The sequence below is a fragment of the Pimephales promelas genome, chromosome 20 (genome assembly GCF_988280905.1).
Source record: "Pimephales promelas chromosome 20, fPimPro1.hap1.1, whole genome shotgun sequence".
Lineage (NCBI taxonomy): Eukaryota > Metazoa > Chordata > Actinopteri > Cypriniformes > Leuciscidae > Pimephales > Pimephales promelas.
The window spans coordinates 6,498,171-6,519,714 of record NC_142788.1 but is presented as its reverse complement, the minus strand read 5'-3'; the positions used below and the strand labels follow the sequence as shown (position 1 = coordinate 6,519,714).

General features: G+C 39.5%; 1 protein-coding gene across 1 annotated transcript; it reads right to left on the bottom strand.

Moving 5' to 3' along the window:
- Positions 1 to 579: 579 nt before the first annotated feature.
- Positions 580 to 19,716, bottom strand: srsf6a (serine and arginine rich splicing factor 6a). The gene is made up of 6 exons (XM_039671509.2): positions 19,510 to 19,716; positions 14,373 to 14,605; positions 8,976 to 9,091; positions 6,550 to 6,752; positions 1,515 to 1,592; positions 580 to 1,434 (listed from the first exon to the last, which is right to left on the bottom strand). Exons 1-6 carry the CDS (start codon positions 19,614 to 19,616, stop codon positions 993 to 995), a joined length of 1,179 nt encoding a protein of 392 aa, XP_039527443.2. The 5' UTR covers positions 19,617 to 19,716; the 3' UTR covers positions 580 to 992.
- Between the last annotated feature and the right edge of the window lie 1,828 nt (positions 19,717 to 21,544).

The window sequence follows — 21,544 nt, the reverse complement described above, 5'->3', positions numbered from 1 at the left end:
AACATTTTCTAGAGATAGCTCTAGCAGCGGCTAGAAAATGCATTGCTGTCACATGGAAGTCTGATTCCCCTCTATCTATAACTAGGTGGTATTTAGAAATGAATAGATGTGTGCCATTAGAAAAAATAACATAACCTTAGAAAGGGATACAATACTTTTATTAAAATCTGGCAACCCTATCTAGATCTTGTGGATAATGTGATATTAGAATGTGACTGACCTTGATGACACTGTTGTTACATTACATTTCTACTGTAGAATATTGGAGCACCTTTTTGGGGAGGGAGGGAGGGGGGTTTCTTTTTACTTTTATTTTTTATTCTATTTTTAGTGTACTTGTTTTTCTTTTTGTAAACTGAAAAGCTGAAGATAAAGCATTAAAAAAAAAGACTTCAGTTCTGGATGCTGGATTCTGATTGGCTGTTAATTTCATCATCTGAAAAAATTTAGCATTACGTTATCTTTGGTGTGAACGGAGCCTCAAGTGCTGCTTTTATCTGCCAATGAAAAGATAAAAATATATCTCTTCACAATGAGTTTTGGTAAAAACGGCATTAAAAAAAAACACCAACAGTGAAATAGATTGTAAATTTTAATAAAACAAAATCAGACAGTTTTCAATTAATTAAATGAAGAAAATGAAACCTTGATTACTCAGATAACAGTTAGAATTTCCTAAGCCACAGGACGCAGTGGCCAGTCGTTTCACTGCAGAGAGACGCCTTTCCCAGCCACAGCACAGAGGATCATAGTTTATAAAAGGATTGACATGCAGCACACTACATTAAATCAATGATTCTCATGCCATTGGTACATATATAAAATATCGAAGCTATGATTCACTCTGTTGAAGATGGGCAAGTTAATACTAAAGCAATAACTTGGACCTGGATCCCATCATTACCATTAGAAAACTATCCTGGACAACTGGACTCCTAAAGAGGTGGGAGGGGAAGAAAAAACCCCAAAACAAATTTAGACAGCACTTAAAACTAGTCTTGGGACTTGGATCTGGAGCGGGATCGGGATTTGGAGCGCGAGCCAGACTTTGAGCGGGAGCGTGAATGCCTGTCTGGAGACTTCCCAGCCTGAGGTGTTGGAGAGCGGGAAGCAGACTTGGACTTGGGACGCCCCCCATCGCCATTCTCCACAGGAGAAGCAGATCTGCTCCGGGACTTCTTGCTGACGGACCTCTCCTGGGACCGCCCGCGATCTGACTTCACTTTAGAAGTGCTCTTAGACCGGGACTTGCGGTCGTCTGAGCGGGAGCGAGACTTGCGACTGGTTGACCGACTGCGAGATTTGTGTGTGTGGGACCGAGAACGAGATTTACGGTTGCGCGAGCGAGATTTGCTCGGCGGAGACTTGGAGCGAGACTTGTGTCCTGACTTGGAGCGGGACCTGGAACGGGAGCGGCGTCGGCGAGAGCGAGACCTACAAAAGACAATCAGAGGCTGAAGGGAAAGGAAAAACAAACATTCACATTCAAATAAATTTTTATTATTTATTCCTACCTTGAGCGAGATCTTGAGTTGCTCCGAGAACGGCTGCTACGCCGACTCCTACTACGAGAACGACGCCGACTACGAGACCTGGGGGAAAAAGAAAAGTATAGTTTGTTAACATATTCCTATCCCAACATTATATGCAGAGTCAACTGTAAGTGTAAATACTGCAGCTCTTATCTTAGCAGCATTCAGTATGAGGCAGGACTGTTTGTCCAGTGAATATAAGATAGGAGAGAAAAAAAAACATTAAAAAAAAAGGAAGTCGTCGTATTAAACCTGTGTGTATATTAGACCTGTGTTAACCCTCTGAGACCTAAGGGTATTTTTACAATAAATTTTCCGTCTGGTGTCATTTACTAAAAAAGCTTGTAAAATATCAACCCTTTGGTGCACAGACAATTGACACACCTCTTTTTTTTCAGGACAAATTGAACTTTCAGCATATTTGTGTTACATTGATGTCACCTGAATGTAAAATAAGTTATGGGACCATAAAGACAAATGAAAAAATAAATCGGAAATGGAATCACTCAATTATTTATTGAAATCACACACAAATAAATAAAAGCTAAGCAATTTTCCTCTGGAAAATAGTTTGTTCTTGTCTTTGGAGTCCTGGAGCACAGGAATAAACATTATAACTTGTACAGAACAAAAAATATTGACATTTTTCCAAAAGAAGTCCAGGCGTTTGGGGCCTCACTGGGCCTCAAATTCACTGGTGCCAAGCCTCAAAACAGTTCCTATCAGCAATCACACAGAGGGCCACATCACAGGTTTTGCATTTCTATTTTATTTATTCTTTTATTTATTATGTTCTTTTTATTCTTTTATAATACATTTATACTACTATAATACTTTTTTAAAGTAAATAAATAAATGGCACTTCAGCTGGGTCTATCCTGGTAATCTAGTTCCTCATCTGTCAAAAAGCTCTGTTCTCCTGAAAATCCTTCATCCTGCAATGCACCAAAATAGACCAGCGCTTTATTTACGTCCATTTCGCTGTGTTTCTCTGTGAATCGCGCGTCTCCGTGAGTCTCTCTATCTCTCTACACTATATCAGCGCTTGGTTCATGCGTAATGACGCACACCAATGTTTACAACGGATCAGCCTGTAATTGGTCAAAAACCATCACGTGAAAACATCACGTGATATCCAGGATGTCCGCTAGCATCAAGCTAGCGGCAAAAATGACCGAATATTTATGAATTATGGGCTTCAAGATTATCAAAGTTTGACATAAAGCGTTTGGATTTATTGCTGAAAACCTCTGAAAGGAAGCACAAGTTCCAGGCTGGATAGAAAACCTTCTGTAAAGGCTAGAAAGACCCGAAAGACACCCCCGTGATGGCTAGCTCGTTAGCTTTCTGCTGGAAAAAACGGTAAGAAAATCGATAAATCTGTCATCGAGTTATGTAAACATTTATCGGAGGTGACGTGTGGCATCGTCGACGACGCCGTCGGGCTCAGGGGGTTAATGTGAATCAAACAAAAGAGAAACAGATGATCACTCACTGCTCTTGACCATAAATGTACTTGAATGCTCTGGTGAGGACTTAAACATGGCGGACAGTGTGCAGCTCATTCAGGGGTGGAGCTATGCTAATAGGGACAATGTGGGCAGGGCCTATTCTACTGTGACATCACAATGCTTACATTACTGAATGTCTCATTTAGAGACACTTTCTGATTTATGGGGAACATTACAAACGGACGTCCGTGCAAAAGCGATACTGTGGCCGGCGGTCAGTAACGGAGTGGCTGTCCGGAGAGTCGGGACTTTTCCCGGTGGGCCGGTAGTGTATCGAGGCCGCGAGGACCGGTCTGATAGTTATACTTTGCAAGTTCTTAGCAAAACCATCCGGCCTGTACACAATAGTCTCTGTAACGGTGATAGAATGAAGCGCGCATCCGAATGAAGATGGTGCACAAGCCGCAAAAACCCATGCAACTGATAGCAGCGAAAAAGAGCGCTCCGCTTGATTAAAAAAACAACAACAGATTTTAGTGCTAGATCTCTTATTTAATAGCGAAATAAATAACTGATTTGCTATTTACTGGAGATGTTTTATTTATTTCATATTAGCTGTACAACTTTCACCACAACTTTCATAGATAGCATACATAATTTGCAAGCTGCTAAAATAAAGCATACAAAGCATCAGCTAAAATTATCTATAGGCTATATGATTATAATTAGAGCATGAGCATGTTTGTCAGTGATTTATTTATATTCGGTTATTACAGCATTTAAATAGCACAGACCTACGCAAAGGAGGTGCATGTGAAACGCCCTGTAAGAAACACTTTCCTTTTCAGGAAAAGTATCGAAATCGCGATTCTTGACTTGGTATCGAAACAATAATTTTGGTATCGTGACAACACTAGTAACTAGGGCTGCACGTTTTCAAGTTTTTCATTAACCGTTAACCGAGGCCCTTACCGGTTAATACTCGGTTAATCATGTGCGCGCCGCAACCTAGAGATACAGAGTTAATTTTTAACACCTTTTTAATAACTGGTTGCACCCCATTTGAAACGAAATTAATTTATAGAAATAAAACGCAGTGGTAAGTACAGAGCAGTTAAAGTAGGTGCGTTTCCATCACCCTTCAAAATGAAATTGCCAATTGAAAATAAGCACATTAACTCCGTGTCCGCAAATAATAATAATAATCATCATTATTGTAACATTTTATTAGGCTGCATATTATGTAGAAGACGCCTTTATCCAAAAAAAGGAACAAAGCACAAATAAACACAATATTTTTGACGCATATCCAGTGTGTGTGAAGCGCGCATTGATGGCTGCGAGACGCCCATGTGAACACTTGCAGTTCTTTCAGTGGAAACAAACAACTTAAAATACTCTTTCATTTCTGGTCATACAGAAAATAATAATGCATTATTCGCAAATACATTTATTTGCGTAAACTCACAATAACAAGAAAACGTTGTTCTTTAACATTCAGGCGCGCTTCATGATCTCCGCGAACTGAAGCGCGAGAACTGAAACAGCCACCGCATTCGGATTTGTTCGTTTTAAATTGGACATGTAAAGCTTTAGTCTACAGGGGTTATATCCTTTGTAGGCTAAAGCTTTAAATGTCCAATTTAAAACGAACAAATTCTAATCGAAGGCTAATATCTTCTGACTATGTAATTGTAGCTAATTAATTTCTCTCTAAATGTGCATCCGGAGATGGAGAATTGTTTTTAGCCGAAAATGATTTAGAAAACAATAGTTTATTAATAAATAATTAATGCCTCGTTATTTTATATTATTTTATTATCAGAGACATATAAATCCCTTATAAATCCCATTTCTGCGGCTGTGCACGGTTACGGCTCTTCTCATTTAGCATTGCGGGGGAAAATATCATTTCCAGGTTCTAATTTGGTCTCAGAAAACCAGTAAAATCTTTTTTTTCATATTAATTTGTCAAATATTTTAAATGTTTAAGGGGCAAATTCGTCGATATGTAGCCTATATATAGCCTATATATTTTTGCGCAGCATTTGGTGTGTAAGCCTACAGTTCAAATGAACATTTTGGTGTTCAACTTTGCTATTTACAAAATGCAACAACCGTTCATTTTTCATTTTGCAATTAGGACAACGGATTAAATAAGGGGAAACGAATGAACACAAAAGTAGACCGTTTGGACATAATACGAGGCAGAGTTCTTTTTTAAAATTCATAAAAGATACAAGGAATAGCCTACTGGACAAAACCGCCACAATCAAGACCGCAGAGCAGAAATGAGGGACAAACACAGAAACTCTGTGACTTTCCCTGCCATTAATGCTTGGATGACACACCACGTCTCCTCACACAAATAGTGCGGTGGCTGTGATATACCAACGTCCGGTGCCATCATTTTTGGAATGGCTTATCGCGAAAGGAAAAAAATTGTTTTAGTCGCATAACACCGTTAATAGAAACGCTGTCATTTCGCAATATTTTTTTTATCGACAATCAGAAGAAAAAAAAACGCAAAAGTTTTGTGCAAATATGTATTGACGCTTAACCGAGCAAAAAGGTTTCACTCGGTTATGGAATTTTAAACGGTTAATCGGTTAACCATGGACACCCCTACTAGTAACAATATATCGTGTCCATATACAAAAATGCAACAATATGCATCATGGACCAAAAAAAAAAAAAAAAAAAATCACATTACTACATTAAACTACTGTATTTAAATATTAAAACTGTAATTTTAAAACTGTATTCAAATAAGTTGAATATAAATGTATAATATTGCAATGGGGGAATATCTGTGGGTCCTAATAATGCCAAATGCCAAAGTTACCAGTAAAAGTCACCTACAATATTTTAACTATATCTAGTCAGTGAAGGAGGCCAAGCATATTATTCTAAAATAATCCTATTTTCAGCTTCAGAATCATGAATATTATTCTTCTGATGTCTCTATTGTCATGTCCTTTGGGTTTCCAGCACAAAGACCAAGCCTATTCATTTACACCCACAACATTTAGCATTTTAAATTCAACAGTACATTTTTTGTTAATCTTTTATCATGTGTCTTGGATCACAATATGGTATCGTAGGGCTATCAAATGATTAATCACATCCAAAATAAAAGTTTGTGTTTACATAATATATGTGGGTGCACTATCTATAATTATTATATATATATACACATCTCTATATACATACACACACGCTTGTATATACTGCATATAGATATTATATATAAATATTTTTTTTTTCTTAAATATACATGCATGTGTGTATATTTATATCTATAAAATAATTATACACAGTGCACCCACATGTATTATGTAAACACAAACTTTTATTTTGGATTCGATTAATCGCGATTAATCGTCTGACAGCCCTATGGTATCGTGAGTTAAACATAGTATCGTTAGATGAGGGAGGGGATCGTTACATCCCAGGTACACAGCAAGATGATTCCCCAATCCAAGCAAAGCTTTAAAGTGTCTTAATTATTAAAATCAAATAATTGGTGGTTAAAATTAATTTGTTAAAAATAAATAAGCGCTCACCGAGAGCGGCTCCCAGAGTACGAGCGCCGACGTCGCGGCTTGTCTTCAACCAGACGAATCTTCCTGCCGTTGATGTCGGTTCCATCCAGTTTGTCCAGCGCTCTCTGCATGTCGGAGATGGAGCGAAACTCGATGACTCCCTCGTTAGCGCGCTCCTTGTGTGCGTCTGCATAGGTCACCTCACCTGCCTGGCGCATGAAGTCCTACAAAGGCAACACAACCTTCACCTCTGTGCACAACATAGTCGAGTATGTGCTTTGCAATCACAAGCTATGTATATCATTAGAGAGTAGGGATGGGAATCGAAAACCGGTTCCACTCAAGAACCAGTTCTAAGTTTTACAATCCATCAATATTGTATGCCCGACATTAACGAGTCCTCTTATCGATGCTCGTGCTCCGAGTCAACCATAGTATGTAGGCTACAGACCGTGAACTCACAACTGTCCCTTTTGTATTTTTTCACAACTGTCCCAAGAGAATTTTTGTACCGCCAAAGCCTTATTTGATCGGTGAGTAAAATTGTCTCTCTCTGTAGTGATGAACCACTGCGCTTGTGACAGTGTGCATGTTAAACTGAACGAGCAGGGAGAGAGAGAGCCCCAGTCGTGCACCCTCTCTCAGGCTTCACCGTCTCAAAACTAAGCACCGTCTTGCTCTTTCTCTCTCCCTCGCACATATTAATCAAAATAATCGACACGATGGTAAGGTCAGGAGACTAAAGTTTCATGTGGAGCATTCGGAGAACTGTTTTTCCTGAATTACCGCTGGCTGTGAATTGTGCTAAAATAGGCCTACGTTGCCTTATCTTCTCTGAAAAGCGTTCCGAACATTCAGCTGACATAAACCACACTTCAAATAAACGGAAAAAAAATGATCCAGTGATGAAATGTTTTCTGTGATGACACACATCTTGTGGGATGTCCCAACCGCCGGGATAATCACAACGCGCACACGTCCGATGATGACACTTTGAATTCGCGAACTCATGACTCATTTGAACCGACTCGTTTTAATGAATGGTTAAAACAACTGAACTGATCTTCCAACACTGAACTCACGGGACTTATAATCGGTGAATAACTAATTGTAACACTTTTCAATAAGGTTCCATTTATTACATAAATTACATAAACAGTACAGTTTGCTTAGTCAAGTGTAAGGTTTAAAACAAATAAACCACTTGTTTTTTCCCTCCAAAAATCATATGACTACTTTTTCCCACACAGTGGTATCAGGAATCGATAAGAGAATTGTTAAAGAATCGGATCGACAATTCCCATCCCTATTAGAGAGGAAATTTTTTTTTCTATTCTGCCCATAAACTAAAAAAAAAAAAGAACGTAGTGTTTCTGAAGAGTTCATGTTTGAAGCCCAAATTGGGCGGAGCCAGTGTCGCCACCTTGGCAGCGCGTCACTCCCGGATAAACGAAAATGTGCAGCGAGGCAGATTAGCGGTGATGACGAGCCACTAACAGAGAACAGACAAAAGACTAGAAGTAAGATTAACGGCAATCCACCTGTCAATCAAGCGGCCACCCCCTTAATTATGCAGACCTTTAAGGCTGAATATAATTTAAACGGATGAGTTGTCATAAAAGGCAAAATTAGGTATATAAAACAAAACCACTTTGTATCAGATACATCAGGCTGTACTTTTTTTTTTTTTTACATGGGGGTCTATGGGAATAACTCGATGAATTGCAGAGTCTGGAAGGTTGCTGCTTGATTTTTTTTAACTAAAATAGGGTGAGGTCACCATCTTGGAGCTTTAACTCTCACATGCAACTTTCGTTTAATTCATACTCGACATCGGAGGGCACCCTTGCACAGAAGCTTCACAAATGACTCACAGGAATAATAAAACTTGTGACATTCTAGGGAAATCCCTAATATGGACAAAGACAAAATAAAATGCACACAGACATTTTAACGGATTAAAAATTAACTAAATTAAACACCATGCGACAGAACAGATTTTATCTGGTTTCTTCAATTGATGTCGGGTATTTCATAAGGATAATATATATTTATAATGCAATGCCAATTGACATTAGCCTGACTACGTCAGACTTCCTACGTCTGAGATAGCAGCCTATCTTTCAGTTTCCCACCGGTCTGAAAACAGCCGGCCAATCAACGAACAGAGGGCGGGCTGAGAGCTGTGACGTAGGCGTCAAGCGCCGAGTTTCACATTGCAGGTTAAAGAAATCGAAAACTGAAACGACCACAGAAATGGGAAACAAGACACAGGATGCAATTCGCTCTGTTATGGTGAACATTCCGGGGTTTTGATTGATTATGAAGTTATTTCAAAAACTGGTTGCCATTAAGTGTTGATCCCTTTGTATGCAATGGTGTGAGAATTGGAAAAAATGCAAACAGGAATGCGGTCCACATTAATGCGTGTACATCACTAGCGTTACCTTAAGGTCTTGCCAACTGCAGCGGCTGGAGAGATTCTCCACAATGAGCCGGTGCTCGGTGCGAACAGGAGGACCATACTTGTCCCTACCGGTGCGGCTCCTGCTGCTGTAACCACCTTCAGAAGAACAGGGGAGAGGACAAAAAGAAATCCTGTTATGACAGAGAAAACAAGGAAAGATGGACGCTACTGAATAAACATTAGAACCTACGAGAGGATACAAGTCTTATTTGCCCTCTGTTGCTTATTGCCAACCTGTTCAGACTCAAGAGAAGTTTGTTGCCTCCCAGAAAAGGCTTTACTATGTGGATAAGAGAGAAACTGATAAGACTGACAACAAGACAATCGTTCCCAGGTCGTTCAGGGCAAAACTGATATTTTGATAGGCAGCATTACATTTAAATGTGTAATATTTAGGCTCACAAGGCCTCGCATGAACATCTTGCCCATACAATGTCTCCATTTTAGGTATTTCTAGTACATTTGGCTAGAGGCTTTCCATATGGACAACATAGCAATAACTAATGGCATTCCTCACCATCACCCCTGGTCTATTGGCAAAAGGCTGCTGTCATCTTGGCTTCCGGTTAGGTCAGCCAAAGCATCAAGGGGCAAAGGTCACACACACATTGTAAGGTGAAGAGGCCAAGGCCAAACCGGTCAGGTAGTCATCTTAGCCACAACGACACTTGGACTCAGCCTCAGCCCCCACTGGACTCTTTCAAATTGAAACATCAAGGACTTTGTTATTGTGGAAATCAAATTAAACTTTAACATGGACGTTGATGGTTACTTCCCACTGGGCTAGAAGCTTAAAAGGCAAGAAGAAAGAATAAATGGTATATGGGGAAAAAACACCATTGTATGGGCTATGTGCACAACTGTAGTTTCGAACTTCCGCTTTTGTCAGAAGTTGGCGTATCAGTTTCCGGTCTACGACTGGTCACCCGCATCCACTAATAAACAAACAAGATGAGTGCTGCTGTTGTACGAAAAAAAAGAGTTCTTAAACACATCTAAGTTTCTCAGAACTGTAGTGGATCTAACGTCCGTTTCACACCCGTTTGCAGTGTTGCGGTGCAGGATCGTGCTGTTAGTGCGGTCACATATTATGAAGCGTTTGCACAGTGAATAACTAATCCGCGGCTGTACAACAAACACATACTTAATATTTTTATTATTTTTTGCGCGTCGATCAAAATGTCTATTTTGTGCAGCCACTGCTCACGAAGGTTGGTGTTTATCAGGAAGCAGTAGAAGCTCAAATGGCTGTTAGCGACTTGAAGCAGAGCAAGTGCCAGTCTCCTAACGCACCATGTAAACAGGTTAGGGCTTTCACTTTTCACTGGTGTGGTACATATAACAGCAGCACAGCGATCGTTTCCACACCGAATCTATTTCTGCTGTGCTGCAAACGCTGATGGTCAAAATGATAAAGATTGACCTGAAAATGTAGTAATTTCACCATAAATGCGTTTAATTAAATAAAATGAAGTAATCTCACCATAAATGCACATTTAATCAAGGAAAACTACAATTTACTTCAACCAGGCGACAGAATGAACTCGTCTCGAATCTCGATCGTGGAGGTGGAAAAATAAGTTTTGTGACATGCAAGATCTATTGTTTTAAAATTAAGATGCAAAAGAAAAGGCAAGTCGGCTGCTTTTGTCAATTTCAAGTTTTAATTTAAATTATTTGCGATTTTAATATAGGAAATATTTGACTGAGCAACTTGTAATGCATGGAGTAATAGCCCTAACTTACATTGTTTAGATTGTGTTTAAACGTGCATACAAAGAATCGCAATGCTGACACAACTTTTTGTTTTTAAAAATAAGTTGCAACATAACTTCTGGACTTTAAATAAAAATATTAAGTATGTGTTTGTTGTACAGCGGCGGATCAGTTATTTACTGTGTAAAACGCTTCAATATGTGAACGCACTTACAGCACGATCCTGGACCGCAACACACACTGCAAACGGGTGTGAAACGGACGTTAGATCCACTACAGTTCTGAGAAACTTAGATGTGTTTAAGAACTCTTTTTTTTCGTACAACAGCAGCACTCATCTTGTTTGTTTATTAGTGGATGCTGGTGACCAGTCGTAGACCGGAAACTGATACGCCAACTTCTGACAAAAGCGGAAGTTCGAAACTACGGTTGTGCACATAGTCTATAAAGCAGTGCCTCTCAAGCCTGTCCCACAGCACATTTAGGATGCATCCCTGACCAAACACACCAGTTTCCAGCTCCTTAGTACAGCCCACTAGGCTTGAACTGGGCGTGTACGGGGAGGGGGGCATGCGAAACATGCTGTGCGTGTGTGTGTGTGTGTTTGGGGGGGGGCAACTCAAGATAAGGCTTGAGAAGCACTGGTGTAAAACACCCACTAACAAAATAGTGCAACAGGTTTCATATAACAAGTCTGAACTAGGGGTGTAATGATACCGTCATGTCACGATTCGATACACATCACAATACGATATTGCAATATTACGTTTGGTATTTGGGTGTGTAAATTAATAGGCTTGAACTTGATGCCTAATGATACCATCATGTCACGATACGATATTGCAATACTACATTTGGTATTTGGGTGTGTAAATTAATAGGCTTAAACTTGGTGCCTATTTAAGATGAATATGGTTGCACTCTTTCACTGGCTAGACAATTTATAAAAAAAGTAAGGCACTTTTACTGCCAACAGAAGAAATTTGGCATTATCAGGACCCACATATCCCCGTATAGCATTATTATACATTATATATAGTAGTTTAATGTAGTACTGACACTAAAACTCTGAAAGCTTTAATTTCTCACGCAGTAATTTTTATTTTTGGGTGAACTATTCATAATATATAGTCACTATCCACGATAAAGGTTGCATTTTCGTATTGCGATATATTGTGAGACGGTATATTGTTACACCCCTAATTTGAATAATTCAATCAAAGTACAGTCTTTGAGAAAGTACTGGCAATGACTTGCCCTGATGTAAAAGGGCTAAAGGCTTAATGTTCACAGATGACATTTCATCAACATTACAACAACATCATAATGAGAACATAAGGAATCCAGAAAGCTGTGTGAAGCTGGTTTGGGTTTCTTTACTAAACATTAGGGCTGGGTGGTATTTCAAGTTTGTACTATATATTAATATGTTTTTTTTATAAACGATATAGGATGAGGTTAATATTGATATACAGTAGTAAAAAGGACACCAAGCGAGCTGCTGCGGGGAAAGTAAATCACATATTTGTCCGAGACATGTTTTATATCAAAGGTTTCAAAATATCTTGTAGTATATAGTTAACATGTGTATAGTTGAACACTGCTTGCCCCGTCAGACGGTCTGCGGAGTCGCCGCTGTTCACCAGACTTCAGTGAGGGCCACCACAGACTAACTATGACTAGGGATGTCAAGATACCACAAACAGTAGTCGATACCACCAAGACTACACAATACTCGACACCATGGTAAAACAAAACACAAAAAACTAAAAAAAACAAAACAAACAAACTCATAATTAAACTTAATTAATAACACTTAAAATATTGGTCTGAGTTGAAATATTTTATTAGGCCTTTAAACGCAAATCTTCCACGGAGGGCAGTTGCAGCAAGAAAAGCTCAAACTAGACGAACATTTAAGAGATACGGTATAGTCATACCACAGCAAATCGCATCAAAATATTTATTCGAGTGAGTTAATACTTCATTAGCTCACCAAACAATACTTTATTAGCTGACCAAACGCAAAACTTCCACGAAGAGAAGCCATTCCAAGAGAGCGTATAGCGCTGCCGATTTCAGTGACCCGGACGAGGCTGTGTTCGTGTTCTCTGTGAATAACTCACTGCTGGATGGCATTATTGACCAATCAGAATCAAGTATTCCACAGAGCCGTGTAATAATTAACAGTTAACATTTGGTCTGTGCTTTGTTTTTATTTAGTTTAATTTTTAATTTAGTGATTCTAACTTCTGCTTTAAAACACTTTTAATTGTAATATTACAATAGAATGTAATGTGACTTTACCTTTTTTTTGCTCATATAGCATAGTCTAGATAGTTACATTCACTATACTTGTTTTCATGGCCTTCAATGATGAAACATTGCTCTACATTGTTTTTAGATCAACACTGGGCAGGATGTGAAAATGTGAGGAATTTTTTTTTAGCTGTATAGCCCAGCCCCCAACTAAAAATGTAAAGAAACGAGGGGAAAGAAAACATCTTAGCTTAATAATAGCATTTTCAGCAGCAAAAGTTAATATCGACAGGATGATGTTCAATATAAATGCTAATACAGAAATTAATAATTGCTAATTAAATTAACTTCAAGAAGGAAAATAATCACATGCAAGCAGTATAAAACTGGGTAGCAAGTTACCTGATATATTCTTGCTTAAAGGTGAACTCCGGCGCAAAATGAACCTTTAGTCTATTTACACATTGTTACCTAGTCAACCGTTATCTGAGATTTGTTTTCATGATTGCCGAATGTAAATAGTTTTATCTCTATAAACAGTTTAGCATATAACGCTAGTATATGGGGCATAGAGTAAAGACAAATAAAAATCGCTTGTTATTAACACTAACAAGGCTCAAAATAGCCCCACAGTAACACGGTAGCATAATATGGGTCCCTACATTCAAACCGAAGCATTGATAACTTTGTCAGTGTCCATACAGTTTAATAAGAAGATATTTTATACAAATCAGTCAACTTCGCGAATACAGGAAGAAGCCATCTTAGAAAAATAGTCTCTACCAGTCAATATACAAAAGCCGATCCAAGTGCGCTGGTGAGATGTGAATAAGGTTACATGTACATATTGAAGAGAAGAAAATGGTTCGTGTTTGTGTTCACGGACCATATGAGATTCTGCACAGTTCAGTGCACTTGGATTGGCGTTCGTAGATCGACTGGTAGAGACTATTTTTTCAAAGATGGCTTCTTCCTGTATTCGCAAAGTTGACTGTGTATAAAATATCTTTTAATTAAACTGTATGGACACTGACAAAGTTCTCAAGGCTTCGGTTTGAATGTAGGGACTCTTATTATGCTACCGTGTTTGTGTGGGGCTATTTTGAGCCTTGTTAGTGGTAATAACAAGCGATTTTTATTTGTCATTACTCTATGCCCCATATACTAGCGTTATAAGCTAAACTGTTTTAATACATACAACTATTTACATTTGGCAATCATGAAAACAAATCTCAGATAACGGTTGACTAGGTAACAATGTGTAATTAGACCAAAGGTTCATTTCGCGCCAGAGTTCTCCTTTAATGCTAACACTTAAAATCCTCTTAGAAGCATCTGGTTTCCAGACATTTAAAACCAGGTACTCTCTGCAATAAGACACAACTTGTGTTACTGTACTTACTGCTGCGTCCTCCTCCTCCTCCTCCTCCTCCTCCACCACTGCCGCCACCATAATAACCCCCGCCGCCACCTCGTCCACCTCCTCCGCCGCCGTCGCCTCCGTAGCTGTCGCGGTCTCGGCGAGGACCTCTGGCGTGCTCCACCATGACCCGCTCTCCACACAGCTCTTTACCGTTCAGCTCGTAGACGGCATCATCTGCATCACGGGTGTCTTCAAACTCAACAAAGCCATACCTATGAAGACAGATCTGATTAGGCTAAAAAGCAACGTAGGTTACAGTGGTTAAACCTATGGCTTTTCACAACCCAGAGTTATTGTTCTAAACTCTGCTTTTAAGCCAGGGGTAAAGGAGTCTTACAATTATAATTTAGAAACTGGGTTAGCACTGGTTTTTACATGGGGTAATGAATAGCACTGCTTCACCCCGCATTATCTTGACAAACGTGCAGTGTGAAAAAGCCCTATTCGCACACGGGATTAGTATTATTTCGTGCGTCACATTCGCACCGGATAAGCGAAGCCTGTGATTTTACTCGAATTTACTGACTTATCTACCGGATATGATGTCATTAGGCTATAAGCTTTGAAATGTCTTGTCATTATTATGTCTAGCTGTACATAATAAACAGAAGAATTGTCCTTACCGTAAGCTGCTAAACAAGTCATGATTCATCGCCATCTAATCGTTCTTTTTGTTTTTTGCTCTTCTGATGGTTTTCAGCTTTCTCTTTCTGCAAATTGTATAGTTGTACTAGCGATATGACCCCGCACCCACAATACTATAAAAAAAAAACTCCAACTCAGCCTCTATTCTTCGCGAAAGATGGATAAAAAGGCGCAGATGAAACAAAAACCTTGAAAAAATGATATACGATCCGGCCAAATCACAGAGATGTCGATTCGCACGGGACTAATATTATCACAGGATCTCGGTGTTCGGCGAAATAAAGTAGGTAATTTGCGGGGGAATTTTTACTTTACAAATTACAGACATGGCCAATTCGCACGGGATTAAGATCACAGACAAACTCTGCAAATATTACAAATTACTACAGGTCACCAGATAATACTAATCCTGTGCGAATAGGGCTAAAGACAAAGTGCAATCGACTAGCGACAGCCAGTCACGTGCCTCATTCACTCATTCTTAGCTTTATAGTCTGAAAAGTCCATTTATTATAAACTTTGTAGTAGAACCTGTTGTGAAAAGTTTTGTTATGAACTTTAAAAGGGGCACTATGCAGGAATCCCGTTTTTTTGTTTTTTTTTGTCAAACGGCAACCCCTAGAGTCGATGTGGAGTACTTGGGGGTGGGGGGGAATTCTGTATTCTCTTATTTTGTATTCTGTATTCTCAGAATATAATCCTCTATTGTATTCTGAGAAACGTATAGTGACAGTTATGTCTTAATTTGTGTCAGGAGTTATGCAATTAAAAAAATGAGTCGATTCGTTTAACATGAATTATGAGCGTCAGCCGTTCTCAATCAGAAAAAAACTCCTGTGGTGTCATGACAGCGCTTGACAAAACAACGTCCCTCAGGGCTTTTAGCTCAACAACAATGTGCAAATTTGGAGAAATATTAAAAGATTATCGTAGGTTTACATCATATTGCTATAGACAAGAATAATATTTATTGAATTTATACCCAAATGCGTCTCTGTAATCTTTATGAGCGCTGAATACTCTGATGTGCTGTGTTTAAAACTACATTAAACTACTGTGGAACAGACGAAGAAGTGCAATAATCATGTGACATTCCAGAACTGCCTGACAAAGCCAACAGAGATCGCTGTAACATGCGTTTACATTTTACATTTATCAGAGCACATCTATGGAGAGCCTTGGCACTTCCTGTTAGCCCCATTGTGCGTCATCTTGGTTGCAGTTCCATAAGAATTCCACTGGAGGTGATCACGGGAGAGTGGAGAATGAATGGGAGTCTATGGAGCTTAACGGCTAAATGTGTCTCTTTCTCCTGCTTGTCGTTGAATCAACATAGATTTTATTGTTGATACCGCAAGTTCAATATAGATTATAGGCCAAAAGTCGAATGAACGAGTACTTATGCCTTTTTGATTTCTTACAGGTTAGGCTGTTGGTGGCCGGAACACGCTAGCATTCTGCTATTGTGTGACGTCATCACATTTTTGAATGGATTTTTAGAACAGATAAGTGAACTTAAAAATGCAATTTTCAGCTGAGTGTATTATCTTAGCCCTCCCTTTTAAATGCAACTTTCAAATTACTTGACAAAAGATTACATCCTGAGAAAAATGGATTTCTGGGGGTGAAACCCCATAGACTCCCATTCATTCTGCACTCGACCGCAAGCGCCCTGTGCCCCCGCATGGACAGAAACGTGCCACCCATCTGTTATTTTTTAAAATTAGAGGTATTATTGGGATCATATATATATATATATATATATATATATATATATATTGTGTAAGTATATTTCTCAATGCAATTATATAAATCAACCAATCACATGGCAGTTGCTTCAATGCATTTAAGGGTGTGGTCCTGGTCAAGACAATCTTCTGAACTCCAAACTGAACGTCAGAATGGGAAAGAAAGGCAATTTAAGCAATTTTGAGCGTGGCATGGTTGGTGCCAGACGGGCTGGTCTGAGTATTTCACAATCGGCTCAGTTACTGGGATTTTCACGCACAATCATTTCTAGGGTTTGCACAGAATGGTGTGAAAAGGGAAAAACATCCAGTATGCAGCAGTCCTGTGGGTGAAAATTAGGGCCGTGCAATAAATGGAAATCGTAATAAAATCGCAATTTTTAAACCGCTTCATAGCACGATTTTTTCTGTGCTCCTGGCTCCAACCTCCCAGTATGCCACCTGAACCAATCAGAATATAACTAAATATAACTTTGACTAAAAATATAACTACGGGCTAGGTTCACGAGAGGTCGGCTAATGAGTGTTAAAGTAAAAAACAAAAACGCAGTAATTTCATTAATTTACCAGCGAACGCACTTCGGAAACAGTGAAAATGAATGGGGTTCAATGTTGAAACTATCACTGTTTGGAACAATTGGCTGCTCTACGACACGCGTTACTTCCCCATTCCAAAGTTCCTGTGGCGGTCTAGGGGAGTGTCGCAACTTTTTCAACAGCTCTGGCCATTGTTATGAAGCGCTCAACATACACATCTGTTATTAGCCAATGCGTTTACGTAGTGTTCATCCAATCATCACACCACAAATATGCAGAAAATGACATTATCCCAGGGTTTAGGAATGCATAGAGTGAAACGCCAGCTAATGAATACCCAAGATTAATTGTTGACCCTGGGTAAATTACGAGCAGTGTGAACAATGAAGCAGCATTGTTAACCCAGGGTTTACAATAACCCAGGGTTTACAATGACCCAGGGTTAACCATTTCAAGTGTGAAAAGCCCTTCTGAATGCTGTTGAACCCAATGGAAAGTAATCCCCATCTTGAACAAGTCTAATACATTTAACCCATGTATTCACAGAAAGATTAAGTTAGTCGCCCGATAAAATGCATGTTTGAGCTGTTTTAACTGAAAATAACTTGTACTGGCATATCTTAAAGGGTTAGTTCACCCAAAAATGAAAATTAAGTCATTAATTACTCACCCCCATGCTGTACCAACCCCGTAAGACCTTCGTTCGTCTTCGGAACACAAATAAAGATATTTTTGATTAAATTTGAGAGCTGTATAACTACCACATTGGCTCCTAAGGGACTGCCTCTTGACGGCCCAGAAAGTCAATGAAGAAAATGTTTAAATATCCCAAGTGACTACCGTGGCTCAACTATATGTTTATCAAGCGACGCGAATACTTTTTGTGCGAAAAAACAAACAAAAATAACGAGTTTATTCGACTATTTCTGTTCTTCCTTGTAGGCCAGAACGAGACTTCCTTATAGATTTCCACGACGCATGCGCGAGATTTGCGATCTGAAGTGGCGTAAGCTGGTGTGAGCAGATCGCAAATCTCGCGCATGCGTCGTGGAAATCTAAGGAATTCTCGTTCTGGCCTACAAGGAAGAAAAGAAATAGTCGAATAAACTCGTTATTTTTGTTTGTTTTTTCGCACAAAAAGTATTCACGTCGCTTGATAAACATATAGTTGAGCCACGGTAGTCACTTGGGATATTTAAACATTTTCTTCATTGACTTTCTGGGCCGTCAAGAGGCAGTCCCTTAGGAGCCAATGTGGTAGTTATACAGCTCTCAAATTTAATCAAAAATATCTTCATTTGTGTTCCAAAGATGAACGAAGGTCTTACGGGGTTGGTACAGCATGGGGGTGAGTAATTAATGACTTAATTTTCATTTTTGGGTGAACTAACCCTTTAATATGTGTCAGTGCTATGGTTTTGTCTCAAGATGCACAGTAGTAATGTTTTTTTAAAGGCACATTTTTAAAAGCCCTAATTGAACTAAGGCTTAATCCTGACTTAATCTAGGCCTAAACCTAATTTGTCAAATCCGGCCATTAATTTACTAATAGTAATACATGTACATTACATGCATTAACTAATACATGTAAATATAGACATGTATTTTCATGTTATCACTGTGAAGCTGTTATTGTAAAAAGCGCAATATAAATAAAGTTGGCATACAAATTCAGTGCAAGAACCTACTTTACTGCACAATGCGAGTGAGAATTTCACAGGCGGTGATAATGAGAAACCCCAAACACAGCGGACCGTTTCATGCCTGCATCTATTATGGCGCTCATTTCACTTCTGTTTCTAGGCCGAGAAAATGGAGGCGCTTGAAGCGTGTAAACGTGGCGAGACTGCCACCAGCCGCATACTTCTACGACAAAACATTTACAGCCAAAACGAATGTTGGTTTGTTTATTTGCAGTCACCCTATTGTGCTAGATTGCATAATCAACGACTACAAATAAACAAACTCATATCGGTTAACGTTACATCAAGTAACGTTAGCCCTTCAGTTTAGCGCCCCTGTTATATGCAACAACTCAACGTTTGGACCTTAAACTTAATATTAACCTAATAGTTGCAGCTGAAACCCAACCAGAAAATTAGAATTATATATTTATGTAACATCACAGTCTCCACGCTGGTTCTACCGTTACCTCCCTCGTGTCGCGTGCAGATGAATGAACTCACCCGTTTTTCAGATCCACCTCCAGTAGCTTCCCATAACCACCGAAAAACCTCTGGATATCTTTTTCACGGACATGATAACTCAACCTGCCGATATAAACTCGAGGCATGTTGATTTTTTTTTGTTACGCTCAGCAGCCGAAACACAGATTGCCTCCAACAAATGAAACCAGCCACAACAGACTTTTGTCGTGATGTAATTGTAAACCGGAAGCTCTTCGACCTGGAGCGCACCTTCTAAAATAAGAGTGTTTTCAACTTAAAAGTCCTATGTCAAAAAGGCGTCTTTTACCTGAGACATGAAGTCAAATCAAAAGTTATTACAGTGTATCTAAAACGTGCATTCAAATGAACATTGTATGTGTTGTTAGAGGCTTAAAAAGTTGCGATAACAGTGAGAATATAGTGTCACAGTCAGACATAACCCCCCCACATTTGTTAGCCTGGCTGCGCCCTCCTACGCACTTCCGCTCAATTTCATTTTACTTTGCGATCTCCTTACACTACTTCAGTTCAGTTCTCGCGCATGCGTCGTGGAAATCTAAGGAAGTCTCGTTTCTGGCCTACAAGGAAGAAAAGGAATAGTCGAATAAACTCGTTATTTTTGTTTGTTTTTTCGCACAAAAAGTATTCTCGTCGCTTGATAAACATATAGTTGAGCCACGGTAGTCACTTATGATATTTAAACATTTTCTTCATTGACTTTCTGGGCCGTCAAGAGGCAGTCCCTTAGGAGCCTATGTGGTAGTTATACAGCTCTCAAATTTAATCAAAAATATCTTTATTTGTGTTCCGAAGACGAACGAAGGTCTTACGGGGTTGGTACTGCATGGGGGTGAGTAATTAATTACTTAATTTTCATTTTTGGGTGAACTAACCCTTTAATAGTTGAGACACATATAGACATCAACACTCATCAAACAAACCATCAATGGTGACAATTAAAAATATTCAAATACAAATAGTGAAAGAAATAAGCTGCATAATTTATTTAATGCATGCTGGGAGCCATGAAGCAGTTTTGTATGCTGGCATTTGCTGGAGAGCTTCTGTCCAGTTGATAGGATAGTGTCTGTGTTTGCCGGACATCAGCACGGCTCGACTGGTGAGAAATGGGTCCTGTGAGTGAGGTGAGGAGCTGAGTCCCAGAGCCTCTCGCTTCCCTGGAACCTGTAATCTACAGACGGAGCGTCGGAGGGTTACCCAGACCCCAGGAACAGGGGTGGTTGATATACAAGTACACACTGGAAAGGAGTCAGTCTGGTACTTAAAAGTTAAATTGGTACAACAGAAGGTTCGGAGGAATCGTCCGATGTTCTGGACTTTCCTTTCCATCTATCCGTTTGATTGAGGATGGTAGCTCGATGATGGACTTACGGTCACACCAAGGAGTCCAAACCCTTGAAATGAACTGGGGTCCACAGTCGGTGCCAATGTCTTTGAATAACAACTCATCCCTTTCCATGGCCGTCGTAGTTAATCTTTTGTATTAAATCAACTGACAGGATTTGAATATTCGATCTACCACAGAGATACAGGTATTTCCTTTGGAAACTGGCAAAATCCACCCATAGATGTGACCGGGGCAATTGGGCATGGGCAGCGGAAAGAGTTTGCCTGAAGGTAGCATGTCGCAATCCGTACACCTTTTCACAAACCTTCTGACATCTCCGGCCATACTGGGCCACCAGAAGCGATCTTGTCACAGCGAGAGGGTTTGATTACCCCCTGGGTGGCCAGTGTCAACAGAAGAATGTGCAGAGTGAATGAAACTGTAGTGTGATTTCTGGGGACAACCCCCCAGCGGAGGTTTTTGGAAGACGCTGACTTGATTTTCAACTTGGTACTTAGAATGTGTTCAGGAGTTTTAGGAAAGTTCTCAGGAGCAGGATTTCGGGATAAAGAGTTGGATTTGCCATTCTTGTCACCAGGACGATATGAGATCTGGAAGTCAAAATTAGTGAAAAAAAAAAAGGATAGTAGGGATCGACCAGTTGTGGATAGCATCTACCTTCCTCTCGTCCATGGAGACACCATC